Source organism: Sebastes fasciatus, chromosome 4 (genome assembly GCF_043250625.1).
Source record: "Sebastes fasciatus isolate fSebFas1 chromosome 4, fSebFas1.pri, whole genome shotgun sequence".
In the NCBI taxonomy this organism is placed as follows: domain Eukaryota; kingdom Metazoa; phylum Chordata; class Actinopteri; order Perciformes; family Sebastidae; genus Sebastes; species Sebastes fasciatus.
In genome coordinates, this window is record NC_133798.1 from 34,801,282 (window position 1) to 34,819,621 (window position 18,340).

Consider the following 18,340-nt stretch of genomic DNA (forward strand, 5'->3'; position numbering starts at 1 on the left):
AAGTATCTGAATTGATGGTGCCTTCAAATGAAGCTTGTGTTTACAACATGGGAAGTCGTGTACACGATATGCTTGGCGTTCCAGTGGTTAAGTCGTGAAGAACACCGCCGCTAAGCAACGGCAATATTAACGTTACTGTCGACGTCTAGAAGCCACAGAGGCTAACAATTTAGCAAACTAGCAACTGGGTCATCATGCAGTAAATGCAAAGACATAATAATGACAGGAAAAAGATGAGGCTGTTGGGAATATCAACATTTTCCTGACATATTATAAAATTACGAAGAAAAACAATAACTGACTAAAATTACAATATATTAACTTATTATGCACCGAAAAATTAACCTCCATGGCCTGCGCCATTTCTGACAACGTCAACAAACACGTCACGAGTCGTGAACTCGGAGCTTTCAGAAACATTACTCTTACTAGGTCGTGAATACGACAAGAGGTGGGTGTTCATATGGACTCTTCTCGTGAACACGGTAAACACGACCCCATGTGAAGGCACCATGAGACGCAGCTTAAACTGCTGCAGTTAGAACCTTTCTTTTAGATCAGTGTCTCCCATCCTTTTTGACTTGCAACCCTGTAAAACAAGGTAATGTCTACTTGTGCAATGTTTTATTTTAAGAATGTCTGTTTTAATTAAAGGGACTGTTTATAACTTCTTACAAGTATAAATCATTGCGGGTCGGTGTCCCATGCGCGCTTGCGGGTGGCTACGCTGTTCAGACTCAGACTCCAACACAAACTACACGGAAGCAACAGGGCGCTGACTTTCGTTAACTTAACGGCCACAGGTGTCGCTGTTAACAAGCAATTTCTGATTCTTACACCGCCGCTTTACACGGTGCATGTTTGTCACCAAATAGCTCCCCATTGTGGAGAATCTGCAGGGTGATAAATTTAAATTGTTAGTTTGGGAGTAAGCTTTAGATCCGTTTCATGACGTGATTCAACAGTAAAAAGTGCCTTTACCATTTCAAACTATCACGTTTAAATAACCAGAATCAACTCTTCTCTTTATTCAAGAAACAGACTGAATGTTTATAACAGGAGAATAATGGTGAAACATTGATTAAATGGTGATTAAATATATCATCAGTGCAAAAATGCCAAACAAGCCTTCATCAACCTGATAAGTTAAACTAAAAGCAAAGCCATATCTATTTACGTTATGTTCAGAATTTTACATATTTTTTGTAAAGCATTCATAACTTTATCAAAAACAATTGTTATAAGCAAAAAAAAAACAATTACAGCTTTAAATGAAAGCAAAGCATTTTATTAGATGCTATATTGAAATACAAAAGGCACTGGATTTCGTTCTCTCGAAGCGATGCATACAGCGATGTGTGAATTAATACAAGTCTTTTATTATGTAATTATGGATGTAAGATCGAACATTAAATCAGACCGCTATCACTCGATGATCGGAGTCGTTCTTCAGGACTGCCAACGTGTGTTTACATCCAAGCTGATGTTTTAAAACAGTACATCAAATACACACACGTGTGCATGTTCTTCAATATAAGTAATCACATAGAAAATATACATCAGTACACAAATAATTTAGAGATTGGTGGTCGTCTTTGAGAGGTACAAGGAAGACTTGAAATTCTTTCAAGAAGTTTTTTATGTGGAAAAAAAGTGCAGTAGCAGCAGCAGCTGCATACTGGTGATGTTGAGACACTGGTTCTCTTTAAAGGAAGATAAGTGTTATGGCAAGGTTACACCGCTCTTGTAGAAATTATAAATCAGAGACACATCAGGGAAATTTGGGATTCAGGTCCTGCTTCTCCTGTCAAACCTCATTAGAGCTGAATACATTTCTACACTGTTAATCTTCATGAAAAATAAACCGTTCCTCCTCCTGCATTTACTGTCTGTTAGTAAAATCAATAGAATAGGCTCAGCCCATTAAAGCAAACTGTAAACTAATTTTATTAGCAAAATGTTCCATTTTTATACGCCCGTATTGCTTTGGTTTCCTTAGAAACAACTCTTCAAAGGCAGTGATCAAAGAAGCTGAAGCTGCTTCATAAAAAATGTATGTATATGATAGGAAACAAAAATCGGATGAAGTAATTTGGCCTAAATTGGCTGTTTACAAGCAAGAAATTAATGGAAGTAAAACACTCTGATTTCCTCTGTGGATATGATCTTTATGTAGAAACTCTATCATGTGACCAAATACCAAAATATACAGGATTTCTACCAGTTTTCTGACACCACAGTGGTTTTTCAGAAAGATCTTGGCAAAAGTTTGGCTCCAGACAAAAGACAAAGGCACATGTTTTAGTACTACAATCTGAAAGTGATGGGAATCCAGTGTGTTTTCTCCCACAGATTTAAATGAACAGTTACAGTAATAGTGATAAAATCTTGAAATCTAACGCTATACAGATCACGATTAACTGTGTGATTCAACTGTTACTTTTCTTCCTTATTAGAATGATATTTTGCAGCACATAAAAGAGAGATATTTCGCCAAAATAGGTTCAACAACAAAGAGAAATGCCTTTGAGACAGAAAAAAACCACTTCATCTTATTTATATTACAGGATCGGAGTCCACCAGCGGTGTGGAGAAACAAAAGCGTACTGCGCCCACATGAAGACATGTGATCAGCATGCCAGTAAACACACACATACATACATACATACATACACACACACAGTCACATATTACACTGAAGAGCATCGCCAAAAAGTGCACACAAAATGTACAAAGCCAGGACAAACTGAAATAGCGATCAGTCAACTTCATTCATGCTTTCCACCTCAGAATGCACTCAATGTGAGACTTCCCCCCCCCCCGACTGCAGTCCCTCTGCAGGAGACACGCTGAATGTGAGAAGCAAAGTTAAGGTGGGGGAATTACATGTGCACTGATAGTGGGGGTGAAAGGAGGGAGACTAATCATGTAGCCTCACCTAGCTCAAGGTCTATACGTTATCAGGTTAGATTATAATTTGAGACGGGAAGAAACACAATGAACCTCGGCTTCCTGATTCACTCAGCGTTGATTTAATGAATCATCTAGACCTGATAACGTATAGACCTTGACCTTGTTAAATGGAGCTCAGCTCATTCTACCATCATTTAGGGTCTCTGGAAAGCTCCCTGTGCAGCGGAGGATGCTGCACCAGCAGCAGCTGTCTGGAAGGTTTTATTGGTGAAGACGCCCTGCGAGAATTCCTGCTGAGCCTTCTGGAAACTGGCCCCGGTCCGGCGGTACATGCCATGGACCTGAAGAGAGAAGAGATGGTGAGCAAAAGGCTGCCCTCGGTCACAGTGGTTCAACGTCTGCTTTTGTATAAAGGAGACATATCTTGCTCTTTTGCAGGTTCATACGTTCATACGGGTTTCTACTAGAACATTTTTACATGCTTTAACGTTCAAAAAGCACATTATTTTTCTCATACGGTCTGTTGGCGGTATATTCTAATGAGCCTGCATGTGACATAGGAAGGGGAGCCAAATCTGAATGGCTTGTTGAATCACATGTTTTTCTGATCTAGACAGCTCATAAAAAAGCTGACTGGTTTGTCTTATTTCACAGTTTGTGGGTTGGTAGACACTCCAGACACCCAAATGTATGAGCACAAGCACTGAAAAAGTGAGCTTTTCATGATATGTCCCCTTTAATTGATTTTGGTCAAACTCCGTCTGCTGAAGTCGTTCTGAGATTTCAATGCAAACGGCAATTTTGGGGTCAAATTCCAAACTTGTATGTTAATACAACAAAACACTCAAAGTAAAAGCACAGATTAATCAAAGGGCATACAGTAGCTTTTAACCCACAAATTAGAACTGAACATATGAAAACAAGTGAATAAAGTCTCACCATCTTGAGCAGGATGATTGACAGCACGGCACAGATGGTGAAGAGGATGGCCACTATGATCATGATGGCTCCCACCGGCTTGTTTGCAGCGATGATGGTGAAGGCAGCGATCCAACCACTGGAGTCAACAAACACCGTTAACTTTTAGATGATGTCATGAACTACATCAATCAAACTGACGGGCATCTTCAACAGTATGTATAGAGGTACATATACAGTATGTATATATTCTGGAGGAGAGTTGGGTTACATTTAGGGAGAGAAGAAGAATGTGTTGAAGGAGCAGCGTGAAAGAAAAGCTGAGATGATACAAGAGGAAGAGGCAGAATAAAAAACTCATTCATATCACTCAATAATGAGCATAATAAAAGCGGTATTATTACAACATGAGTGCATGCTCTAGAAGATCAAATAAAACACATTTCAAAGTGACGGTAAATTAACATAAAAGTGCCTCTGTTGTTTTCAGAATATGTTGGTAAAACGGTGCTGCTTTGTGATTTGCATCTCATCTGCAAAGGAAGCGCTAAAAAACAAGTAAGTGTCCCCTTGACTGTGTCTGTTTTGATATTATGCAAAGCCATGATGAGATGAGAAGTACTGTTATAAAATGAAGAAGGGGGAAATGAAGAGCCACTTGGACCAGGGTCATTCTGGAAAGTGATATTTTTAAATCAAATGGCTTATTTAAAAAGTGTGCATCACGAAAAAGAGTCTGCACATTTTACAGGTTAAAATATAACATCAGACACAGAACTATGAGCCTTCACATACGCATGTATACGGGAATAATCCCAAACATACAGTAATTTAACATGATTGAGTTAAATAGTCCATATACTGTAGCAACAATAACTAGTTATCAAAGCAGAAATCAGTTGAATGTTACCCAGCCAGTGAGACTAGGACGGGCCAGGTCACAGAGAAAAAGACTTGAAGATTTGAAAATCTCAACAGAATCTGCCTCCTGAATTTGCATTGAGACTTTATTCCTTTACTCTGCGTAGGTGTGTGCGTTCACGCCATAGCCTATTTCTTGTCTTGCTTTTGACAACATCAAGCTCGCTCTGGTTGCTCTGGTGCTCTCTCACATAGTAGTAAACATTTTGGCTGCTCCAAAGGTCATGAAAAACACTCAGCTAGTATGATCAATTTATTTATAGAAATTCTGAATTATATATTTTAGAAAACAGAAAAGGGGCAAAAGTCTGGAAACAAAAATGTTTTTCCATACTCTCTTTTCTTTTTTTCCATACTTATCCAGACCTGGAAATTACTAAAATCAAATTCCATACTTTTCCTTACTGCGTAGGAACCCTGTTTTAAGTAGGAACCCTGGTGAGTGTTGGCAGAACGTAGCAGAGACAGTGAGCAGCAGAAACTTACAGAGTAACCAGCAGACAGAGAGGCAGCAGGCTAGAGGCTGAAGGATGAAAAGTCTCTGAAGGAATGCAGAAAAAATGAGAAAAAGAGTAAAAAAGAGAGAGGACAGCAGCTTATAGGCCGGCTGAAAGGTAGTACTTCTGATACTAAAGGCAAAGAACCACAAGTACACGGAACACTCCTTTAAAATCAATCAGGAGTCAATCAGTATTTTGTTATTAACATGTTCAGATTGGTTCAGATTTTCATGTTTTTCTTCTGACTAGTGTTAATTATTCATAGTAGGATTTGGCAAAGAAAAAGTGTGTAAGGTAATCAAGTTATAAAAAAACTTGTTTAAAAAGTCAAACCACTGTTAATTACAATCTATTTGTTTATGGATCAGTGCACACCAATGTGGTGGCCAAATCTACAAATTAATTGAATGGGATTTGGATTTGGATATTTTTTAACTTGCTGCCTGGACTTGGGGCTCATGCTACGTCTGAATGTACCTTAAACTTGACAAAAATGTCACACTTTTGAGACTTCACTGATCACCGAGGACACAATCCTAGCTTTATTTCATAAACTCTCCCAATGTCAACATGAAACATGCAGCGTGTGACTCACCTGTTGCCCCACTTGGGGATGCCGACAGACTGGATGATGAAGATCACCACTTGGCAGAAAAACACAAAGAAGAAGAAGAAGAAGCTGAAGGAGCTGTCAGTCCTGAAAATGAAAAAAACAACAACAACATAAATTTCACTTAAAATATAACACTTTGGAAAATACTTTCAAAGAATCTCTGACAATTTCAAAATAAAAGTGACGCATAACCTCATGAGAAGATTACTGATCCATTACTGTATGAACTAGCAGGTCATTCCATCAGTATAATGTTTGTATGAATGCATACAGAAGGCAACCAACTGTTTGTTCTACTAGGTTTTGTTGTTGTAAAAATGATGTATTACAATTCAGTAAGCATGTGCTGTGCATGTCTGACCAGGTGTCGGGGTTCAACAAAATAAAGGACGAGGTTGAAGCAAAGAATAGCGTGGCCAAGTCCATTATTTTCTATATTGGGATGTCGCAGAGTGTATTACTGTGCTTATACCATGGCTAACTATTAGATAATAACAATAACAATAACAATAATAATAATAATAATAAAAATAATAAACTTTATTTATACAGCACTTTTCAAAATAAAGTTATAAAGTGTTTTAAAAAAATAGAAATGGCACAATACATTAAAATAGTTTAAAAGTTATACAACATTGAGCAAAGGAGCTAAATATAAGAAAAAGTACAATAAGTAACATATATAATATATATATATATATATATATATATAATATATATATATATATATATATATATATATATATATATATATATATAAAATAATTAAAATAATCATTAAAATAAAAGTGAAAATTCAGGCCTTACAGTTTAATATACCTTAAGCATTTACTTAGAACAGAATAAAACTCTGTTGAATGAGGTGTTGACATGCAAACCAAAGAGAAAACAGTATTTTCCATGGCCACAGTATAATAAAAAAATACCACCTTATGTACAATAGTTAAAGCAAATGAGGAAAATTACATTCCTATACGACTAGGTTACATCTACCGCTATCACTAATACATAAGCTGCCTATGTAGGTTATTACAGGTGAGTGGCTGGCATGGAAACATAAGATTTCTTCTCACAGTTACTTAGCATTGAGTTCCTCTTGAAGGAACAGGCAAGCTAAGTATGATTATACTTGTTATAGATATCTACATGAATCGACTGTTGTATTATAAAGGCCACACACACATTTTACGATTTTACAGGTGGAGACTCACTTGAAGGCCTTGTAGACGGGCCGGTACCAGCAGAGGAAGGAGCAGGGAGCGAAGAGGATGAGCCAGAGAATGGAGAGGCCAAAGTCAACACCGTAGGCTGTATCGGCGGTGAAGTAAGCCAAACAAGCCAGCAGGTTGAGGAACAGAGTCACGCAGTTGACTGAAGAAACAGCGGAGAGAGACAAGAGTCAAAAATAATACCACTACTACTGCTGCTAATATCAGCATCATCTTCATTTGTAGAGCAGAAACACCTCTATTACTATGACTATAAAAGCTGTAAATACTGATGAACATACCACAACTTGTAAAAACATGATAGTATATGTAACTAAGCACTTAAAAAACATAATGCATATATAAAAGAGAAATTGGAAAAACGGCTTAAATTTGAAATATCAGATGATGACTGGCAAAACATGTGGAATATTCACCATACTTCCACCAATTTACAGACATAGATTAATGCTTTTTTGGAAATGTCAGAAAATAACTGTGTTTAGGAAATGGTATATTAAGTGCATAAAAGAGTTGTTGGTTCTCTGAAGGCAGTGTAGAGGGAAGCTACAGATATTTGGTTGAAATAATGTTACTAGCAAGTAAAAAAGCTATTACAAGGAACTGGGAAAAGGTAGCGCTGTCAACAAAGGACCAATGGCTAATAATCGTTGAAGAAATCTTCTTAAAGGTGCTAAATGTGAAATCGAGAGCAGATCTATTGCCTCTCAATGACCCTCAACATGGCGGTGACTGAGCCGGTGGCTTGCGCAGTTAACGGGGCTAGCAGCGCTAATAAGGAAAACAACGGCAACAAATCTGTTGCAAATCCGTTGCCAAAAAAGTCCAAGTGGGAAAAAAAGAAACACAAAACAATATGAAGCAGTACTAATACTAAAATGGAGATTATCTCAAAACAAGATGACATGTATGATTGTCCATAGTAAATCGTGATTAATTTTTTTTATCTGTTCAAAATGTACCTTAAAGGGAGATTTGTCAAGTATTTAATACTCCTATCAACATGGGAGTGGACAAATATGCTGCTTTATGCAAATGTATGTATATACTTATTACTGGAAATCAATTAACAACACAAAACAATGACAGATATTGTCCAGAAACCCTCACAGGTACTGCATTTAGCATAAAACAATATGCTCAAATCATAACATGGTAAACTGCAGCCCAACAGGCAACAACAGCCGTCAGTGTGTCAGTGTGCTGACTTGACTATGACTTGCCCCAAACTGCATGTGATTATCATAAAGTGGGCGTGTCTGTAAAGGGGAGACTCGTGGGTACCCATAGAACCCATTTTCATTCACATATCTCGAGGTCAGAGGTCAAGGGACCCCTTTGAAAATGGCCATGCCAGTTTTTCCTCGCCAAAATTTAGTGCAAGTTTTCATATACTTTATATACTTTATATATAAATATATATATATATATATAAAAGTCAATATAAGTCAAGGACTAAATAAATGTCCAAAGAAAAAAGACATTTTAATGTTAAATGCTCCATGGCACCAGCAGGTATCAGTATTACCTACATGCAAAGTGTTTATGTTGCCACAAGGTGGCATTTTTACAGCTCTGCCAGCATTGGTTATTGAAACACACTATATGTTTTGGTATCTCAGGTGTCTTTTCTGAATACAAAAAGGTAAAAATGCTAATACATAAAAAAATGTTTACAGCTCAGCCCTGATGTACACTTACAGTACACACCAATCATTTAACTGTACTTACACATCCAGAGATAGTACATCATCTTGCAGACTCTCTGGGCCTCGGGGGGGATTTCCTCTGAGAAGTCCTGATAGAAACATGGTTTGATGGGGAAGAACTTGGGCAGTGGAGGCCAGTTGTTCATTTTACCTGTTAAGACAAGACACAACATCTGTCCTGTTAGAAAGAAAGAGCTTGTCTCACCCCTAGAGGAAAAGAAAGACAAAAATTCGATCTGACCATAACTTAAGAATTCATATGCTAATTATGACAATTTCACACATGTCTTAACAGGATAAAATGATGAAGTGATGTCAGTTTGGACATATATGGATGTAAACTGCAACATGACTGGTTGGCGGAGGTGGTAATTCTAAATGTATTAATAATTCTATCTATTTACATATTTAAACCTTTAATGAGGAAGTAGAGTTAAAATGATCTGATAACATAGAGATTTTAAATGAAAATCTTTGCATTTCAGATGCTGTAACCTGCAAATGCTTGATATATTCATTTGATAAGTAGCTTTGACTAAGAATCTGGATCACAATTTTGTAATTCTGTGTTGTGCTAACAGCACAAACAGTGCAAACAACAGCCAGAGTGCTGACAGAGCTAACACTGTTAACATGGGGTCGGGGAACAGAAGGGTGGGCGCTACACTTCAGCGACGGCGCTATATCCCATCTGTGCCCACGGCGTAATTTAAAATTTTCAAAATCAGTCAAACCGAAAAGTGAGTTTTTCTTATCAAACTATATTTAGTTTTTTTGCACATGGGACTACCGTTTTTTCAAAAATGATAGAAAATGCCGTAGAATAAGCAGTAAAAATGTAGGGATTTTTAGTATTTTCAGTACACAAATTTGAGGGGCTCCTATCTACATATTCCATATAAATAAAAGTTGCACAGAACTATTATATCTCCTACATATATAGAGATAAATGGATTAACTCGGCAAACAGCAAATAAAGTTGAAAATCCATGTAAATTTAAAACCAAGCTGAATGGTGATACAACATCCATGGGTGCCACCAGAATAGTTTTCAGATTTTTTATTTAGTTTAATATGAATTTTATACTCTGCCATTATATCATATTATGAAAAATGTGTTTTTTGGGTGGGTGCATGATATGGATTTCACTTCAGTGTATTTTTCACAGCCTGTGTGCAAGAATGTTTTTACATTATCTCTGATACATATAATGCACACATTGCATATTGTGTTGTGATAGTGCTGCAGAGGGAGGAGGAGAGGTTTTGTCTCTAATGACCTGACGGGCCTCGGCTCTGTAGCTCCTGCTCTCTGCGGTCCAGCTCGGCAGCTTTTCTCTCCAGCTCCTCCTGCTGCCTCAGCAGATTGGCCTGAGCTGCAGCAGCAGTCGCCTGAAGGCGAAGAAGGAGAATCAGAAACACTTTACTCAACAACACATTGAATGCGCAGGAATTTATCTTGCTGACATTAGTGCAGAGACACATCAGCAACTCTCAGGAGTTTCACATTATATACAAATGCACAGACACAACAGGACAAATGAAAAATGATTCACTATATCTAGGGAAGGGGTGAGCCACTGTTAATGATTTTAGAAGCTGCATGTAGACGTCAACATAAATAAGGGGCGAAAGGCAGATGGAAAATCGTGCATAAATGAATAACAGATGTAAATAAACACATATATACATTAAAAATAATATAAATAATACAAAATAAATAAACAATAAATGCAAACATAAATAAATCAATTTAAAAAATATACAAATAATACATTAATAAATAAAAGGGAAAATTAAACAGAAGAGTAAATAAATAAGGGAATTTATACAAAGATAAATAAATAAAGAAGCAAATTGAAACAGAAATATAAATTTATGTCACATTTTATCAATTAATGGCTACATTTATTTTTAATGTTATTTTCGCTTTATTTAATGTCATATTTATTTATCTATCGAGTCATTTAGTTATTTATTAATTATTTTTTTATTTCAGTAGGTTCCGCCTTCCATAGCTCAACAGCCATTCTGAGTATTGCAAGTGTTTATAAACGCATACATGTATTTTTAAAAAGGACACGTTACAGTATGTAAAACCAAAAATACATATTTATGATCCTCTGATGTCTGACTTGGCAGAAAAGGGAAGGACACAGGTGATCTTCAGTGCTATTTATAAATATTCATAAGACGATCAGTGGAACAAGGAGACTCATTATAATATTGTGTAAACTTGAGTACATGTGTGTGTGTGTGTGTGTGTGTGTGTGTGTGTGTAGCCACTAAACATCCTCAAGTATCACTTGCTATTTGAAGAGACAGTACTGGGAGGCAGAATGGATGGCTAAGCTCTTAGTCACATATGGTTATTATAAATATTACAGTTACATGTCTAAAATAAGCAAACTGTTGGCTAAAGGTATAATTCACACTGAATATATGCTGCCTGTATGTCAGATGTTTTTGGGTTCTCTAGTCTTAAGTCTATGTAATTAGCTCTGGATCTTGAACCGGATTCTTGGAACCTTGGTGCTATCTAGTGCAGAGGTTCTCAATATTTTTTGACCCCTTACAAGATAGAGAATATGCCGGGGATCCCCTCATGTATGTCGCTTGGGAATAATTTGACGTAGCCTATTTTGTACACTTCTATAATCGCTATGTGAAAGAACAATACAAGAGAACGTTACTCCAGCTGTAGCTTCAGCCGTGCTGCTTTGAACGGAGCCATGTGGAGGCGTGGCTGAGGTAGGATGACAGAGCGCCAGCAGACCTGAGACCAGCCGACCACGGATCATGAATGCATAACATAAATAAATAAAAGTAGCGCGATGAATGTATCTAAATGTAACAAGATAAAAGTAATGAATTTTCTCTAAAGATCTACTCAAGTAAAACTACTCTAAAAGGTTAATTGAGTACATGTAACTCGTTACTACCCACCACTGACGATGCCTAACTTCATTGATTGAAACATATAAATTAGTAAATAGGAACCGGCAGAGGATCGGTCAGTAGTGGCTACTGGGTAGGGTCGTATTTTCTTTTCTTTATTTGGTTCATTAACTTAGCTATTTATTTAATTCAGCTACCTTAGTTAATCATGTTCTGTGTTCTTTTGTACTGCCTTTATTTTGTGTAAAACTGAAGCATACAGCTGTACCAACTGTGTGAACAATAACAGAGCTGCAATATACTGTATATGCACACACAAAATAGGAACAGGACCCTGGGAAGTACTGCCCTTCACATCTACTTCAGAGTAGTATTTTTGAACTGCAGCAGATAAGTGGAGGGTTTGGCAGAGAGAGAGAGAGAGAGAGAGAGAGTATGTACTGTAGTGTCCAGTAATAGGTGACTCACCTTCGGACTGGGCTCTGTAGACGGCTGTAACACTGCAGGCTGGTAGGGAGGGGGGGCGTCGGTTGGAGTGGTATGAGTAGCTAGGCCATCCTGAAAAACAATAATAAGCAAACGAATGACAGTGATTGTGAGGAGATGTACAAGGATGAGACAACAAGACCAAGACAAACGAGAACATGAGGGAGGAAAGGAAATGAAAGTTAGGGAGCGTTAAGAGGAAGCAGGAGGAGGATGGGGAGTACGAGAACAAAGAAAACAAGGAGACTAACAAGGAAGAGGAGAACAAGAACAAAACATAAAGGAAAAACAGCAAGTAGGGCATGATCAAGATCAAATAAGAGGAGAAAAAAAGATTGGGTGGTGAAACGTGAGTAAGAAAAATAACATTTAAACACATACAGATAAAATAATACAGGTTGAAAAAAGATGAGGACCATGAGGAGAAAAAAAAATTAAAGGGATAGTTTGGGTTATTTGAAGTGAGGTTGTATGAGGTACTGATCCATAGTCAGTGTATTACCTACTGGAGTTTGGAGCAGACAGGAGTTACCGCACAATGTACTGCTGTGGACGGGGCCGACAGCAAACGTATTTTAGCCCCCTAAAAGCCTAACCTATAAAAATCAATATAGGTTTAAGTGTACGCTATATTTAGAATATTTTCACTGGTTTACCTTGGTGGGAGACAGCTATACAGTCTATGTTTCAGACAGGGAACTGAAGCCGTTATCTATGCTCTAGCCAAAGCCACCAGACTCCATTGAAAAAAACAGCAATTTTATCAAGCGTAACACAGGAGTTGCTGGTCTACCGTTGCCTCGATCTGTTAGTTTGTGTTATTGTGTGACTTTGGTTAGTTCGGATTCACACAAATAAATGAAACGATCAATGCAGCGGTAGACCAATAACCTCTGTGTTCTGCGAGGTAGAATTACATGTTTTTTCAATGGAGTCTGGTGGCTTTGGTCGGAGAATAGATGAACACAACGGCTTCAATTCTCCGTCGGAAAGGGCAGTGTGACGGCGAGGTAAAGCGGTGAAAATATTCTAAATATAGTGTACACTTATACTAATATTCTTTTAGGTGGCTAAAATCTGTTTTGCTGCCAGCCCCGTTCACAGCAGTACATTGCTTTGGTTCAGTGTGGTAAATTCTGTCTGTTTCTCCGAACTGGGGGCGTGCCGACCATCACCTACTGTAGGTAATACACTGACTATGGATAAATACCTCATACAATCACACCAGAACTATCTTTAACTCCCTTTAATGATAAAAAAGTAGAAGAAAAAAAAAACAAGTTGATAAAGGACACAGCTTTTAGATGTCTTACTGTGGGATGAGCAGGGAATGGGTTGTACTGGTCAACTGGATCTGTGTTGATGTTGGTCGCTTGTGTGACCGACGGATCCTGGAACACAACAGAACAAAACATGTGTCATTCTTCATTATCAGCCACTCAGCTAATCACCACAAATATATATCTACATAAACCAGATCAACTTTAACAAAATGAATTCTAACAATCTCAATTGCTCGATTGCTTGAATCAGAATCAGAAATACTTTATTGATCCGCGGGCGGAAATTGGGACGTTTTTAGTTGCTAGCATATAAAAGCATAACGAAATGTAAAAAAAGAGAAATAAAGAAGGATGTAACATGTAAATTATGTACAAAAACAGAACAACACCCAGTGTTATATAACACAACAGCGACAAAATAGAAAACATATAACCAAACAAATAATAAACTAAGTAACTAAGGAAAAAATAAATAATAATATTATAATAGAAAATAAAAAGAGTACAACCTTGGACTAGACACAATCAAATGAACAATCAGTTTTCACCAAAACAAATATTTACTGCTGTTTATCTTATCCTCAGAAGAACCTTTTCCTAGAAACTTTCATTTCCTGAAACACTGACGGTAAACCTAAAGGAAAGTGAGTCCAGACTATGGAATCTGGAAACATCTTTGACCAAGTCATAAAATGAAGTACGATAACATCCAGCTGTTGTTGCAATAACCTCTGATGAATCATTACCTTCTTAACAGAGGTTAGGCTTGGTAAACATTAATTGACTCAAGTGTATGATGACAGACGTGATGATTAATTCAGTAGTTTCTGACTGATATGAGAGGCCGATCTGCAGCGTCTGAGAAGTTTAGAGCAGATTTTGGTCCTGATGAATTCCATGAGTTTTCCAAGACATTCCTTGACTAAATCAGAGCACACCCGTGACCTAAAAACCTGTAAATGCCTCACTGGACTTTTAACACAACTGTTCCAGTTGAACAAAAATCCTAATTTAGTTCATGCATCACGTGCAAACTAGCTGAAAACCAATCTAATGTTGGTCCTAAATGTTGGCTTGTGAAAGTGCCTTGTCAGTATTTGAATGCTTTGTTTTTTGTTTTTGTAACATCTGTTACCGCATCTGTCATCTGTGCAGTTGTTTTAATAGAAAAGGCAGCAAAATGGATTGTGGGTATTGCAGGACTTTTGTGAGCTCAACCGATTAATCAATTAATCAATTAGTTTTCAACTATTAAATTAATCACCAACTATTTTGATAATCGATTAATTGGTTTGAGTAAATTCACTGATTCCAGCTTCTTAAATGTAAATATTAGTATTAATAGTTTCTTTACTCCTCTATGGCAGTATACTGAATATCTTTGAGTCGTGGACAAAACAAGACATTTGAGGACGTCATCTTGGGCTTTGGGAAACACTGATCGACATTTTTCACCATTTTCTGAATTTATAGAAAATCGATTAATCAAGAAAATAATCAAAGGATTCATCGTCAATGAAAATAATTGTTAGTTGCAGACCTAGTTGATATACAATAAAACTAAAGCATAGCTAAACCACACTAACAAATGTCATAACTGTTTCTAGAATATATCTGTGTCAATTTCTCCTTTTTAGGTTTGAGAACAAGAACCTCACATGATGATAACCCAACAACACATCACCCCTCACTGGACATGTGATCAAAAGTGTGACGTTACTCATGATTACTTATCTGCTAATGACACACCTGTAAACATTCCCAGCAGGAAACACAGGGTTGTCTATACATCAAACTTTTTTGAGGGGACAGTTTGGAGCAAAAACATAGCTCAAAAACAAAACTAATCATATCCTTATGGATTATTCAAAACATATCATCATGCCAGGGTAGGATTTAAATGACAGATGACATCTTTTAAGAAGTCTTTGTTGATCGTCACAGCCTATGGAGGTATTCAAAACAGCATATTATGCTAAATGTGTGTCTGAGTCACAACTGAGAGACAGCTTGTGTCTTTTGATGACACAGCATAGACAGCAATGGATGAAGAAATCTATAACCAACATCTAAACCTGTCTGAAATAAGGACTAAGCTGGGACAAGCCAAAACAAGACGACACCATGTTCAAAATAACAGCAGTGGGGTGTGGAAACACACACAAAAACACCTCTCTACCGATACTGATGTAGAGCTTTATATCAATCAGGTCTGAAAATGTGACAAATTATAACCCAAACAGGTATATTTGGGATAAAATCAGCATGATACTCTGACCTCAAAGTCTGTGTGCCAGGAAACTTGCTGTGATAACTGTTGATTGCCTACAGTAGGTGTGGCTGCAGTTGGATATTGCTACTTAATAGATTTAAGTCACTCACAGTGCCAACATTTTTTGGAAGTACATGGTCATAAAAGCGCACTGTAGATTAGGGGGGGGAAAAAGCACTTCAAGGTCACAAAGGGTGCCCAATTTCAATTATTTTTGCCCTCCTGATTTTTGCCCTCCTTCAGTCCACCTGAACCGCTGCATTACACCATAGACAACATAATCCAGCTGCTACGACATGTAGGTTATTTATTCAGTCACTTCCATACCCAGCAAACAAACCGTGGTCTACACTGACGTCACGGCCACTGTGTGCACCTGATATAATAAAGTGTGACTCTGCACTACTGTAAAAGTGACTGCGTTATATAATCATAATCATAAAAGACGTTTCACAGATTCTTCATTTTGATATGTAGTGCGATATGAGTGATTTACCAAATATGTTACAAAGGTATATGTGGAGCCATTTGCTCTTGAGACATGAATTTCTTGTTTTTTATACGGTATATCGCCCTTTGCTGCTTCTATGACAATCATTCTTCTTTTAATGTGTTTCACGCAAGTGCCCAAATTTTATGAATGTGCAATATTCAATCACTGGAGTGCCCCTTTAGAGGTCCATGTTGACATAATGTAAGCAATGTGTGCACCTGATATAGTAAAGTGTGACTCTGCACTACTGTAAAAGTGTCTGCGTTATATAATCATAATCATAAAATACGTTTCACAGATTCTTCATTTTGATATGTAGTGTGATATGAGTGATTTACCTAATATGTTGACATGAATTTCTTGTATTATATACATATATCGCCCTTTGCTGCTTTTATGACAATCATTCTTCTTTTAATGTGCTTCACGCAAGTACCCAAACTTTATGAATGTGCAATATTTATATTTGTTTTTTTCGTTTTCTTTTTTCTGTAGCTGCTTGCCAATTTTGTATTGATTAGTACATGGACATTTGTGATTATATATTTTTTTTACTCTATTGGTGATCTATCAATTTGTAACCCCACCCTATATAATTTTGCTTAAATACCAATAAAAAATTGATCACAAAAAAAAATGAATGTGCAATATTCAATCACTGGAGTGCCCCTTTAAAGGTCCATGTTGACAAAATATAAGCAATGTTTGCATGCAACTTGTCCAAACAAATTTGGAAAAGTCTGGAATGCATCCTTCATCTGAAATGTGAGGATACATCCCAGGGATCATGTCATTTAAACCCAGAAAAGTTCCGTTTGTGTCCCCCCATTTGTCTTTTTGTTGTTCTCTTGTAATGCAAATTTTAGAGCTTTTAGTGTTTGTGAATTGTATTTTATCTCTATTTGTGGCTGCAACTCTGTGTTCTTGCTGCTGACCGTCTTGGCCAGGTCTCCCTTGGAAAAGAGGTTCCTAATCTCAATGGGACTAACTTGGTTAAATAAAGAGTAAATTAAATCAAATAAAAATTTTAATTTCCAGTGCAGTCCAGAAGAGTTAATCAGTAAGTCCACTTTGACATCATTTGACTAAAGAAACACTTTCATCTGTAGGTCAGCTACTTGAACATGGAAGCAAAAGTGACAGATGGCCTATAACTTCTGAGCCCTGTACAATACTAACAGAACACAGCAGACCAGACGTTATCCGGATATACATACATACAATACATTTTTCTGACATAAACACAATGAAGTTACAGAGCTGTTTGTAGACTGAACAGACTTCCAGGCTACATCCTGTAGGTTAGCATTTCTAATCAGAGAGCTAACCAGAAGGTACAGTAGCTAGCCTGAAATAGAGTGTCTTTTGGGAATGTACAGGACTCCAAAATTATATAAAATCACATCCAACATATTAGGAAATCCGCCCAATGATATAAACCCCTCTCAAAGTGAATAGTAAAGGTTTTAATGTGCCTAAAAAAGGGTTTGACACACATTCCTGGTTGGCTACAGTTTAACTTCCTGCAACTAAGCAAGCAGAACGCCCCGCCCTCTTTTGAAACAAAGAGCGCTGATTGGTTTAAGCGCTGTCAATCATGTCATCTTTGTCCAATGGTTGGCAGGAGAGCGGATTTAGATCCCTCCCCCACATCCACCCGACAAGTTTCCTGACGTGCTGGCTACCTTCTAACGAATATGTCACAGCTCGACTGAGTCTTTACCAGCTAAATATGATCTAAAAACACACACTTACATTGAAAGGGTTGTCGCCGGCAGGGTCTGCGAACGGGTTGTTATCAAATTCCGACATGTTGATGTGGCTGCGGGCCGGTTTGTGCTCTGTGAACGGAATAAACAACAAACTCTGCTCCGTCAGTTAGAGTTGCCTCTCAGGACACTTCCTCGAATGAAGCTACGGTGCATGCGCACTCAGTCAGTTGGACTGTGACGCGTTGGTTCTTTTTTTTTTTTTTTATAATTTCTTTATGATAGAAAGTCCAATACAAAAGACGTATAAGTTATATCATTATCAATATATATATATATATACACTGTATATATACACATATATATACATATATACACTGCAAATGTCCCCACTGC

General features: G+C 37.4%; 1 protein-coding gene across 1 annotated transcript; it reads right to left on the reverse strand.

The window, feature by feature from the left end:
- Nucleotides 1–1,272: 1,272 nt before the first annotated feature.
- Nucleotides 1,273–18,224, reverse strand: scamp2 (secretory carrier membrane protein 2). Its single transcript, XM_074633835.1, has 9 exons — nt 17,991–18,224; nt 13,501–13,578; nt 12,170–12,259; nt 10,084–10,195; nt 8,826–8,954; nt 7,077–7,236; nt 5,848–5,949; nt 3,853–3,970; nt 1,273–3,254 (listed from the first exon to the last, which is right to left on the reverse strand). The coding sequence occupies exons 1-9, from the start codon at nt 18,045–18,047 to the stop codon at nt 3,108–3,110; spliced, it is 993 nt and encodes a 330-aa protein (XP_074489936.1). The 5' UTR covers nt 18,048–18,224; the 3' UTR covers nt 1,273–3,107.
- Nucleotides 18,225–18,340: the final 116 nt, after the last annotated feature.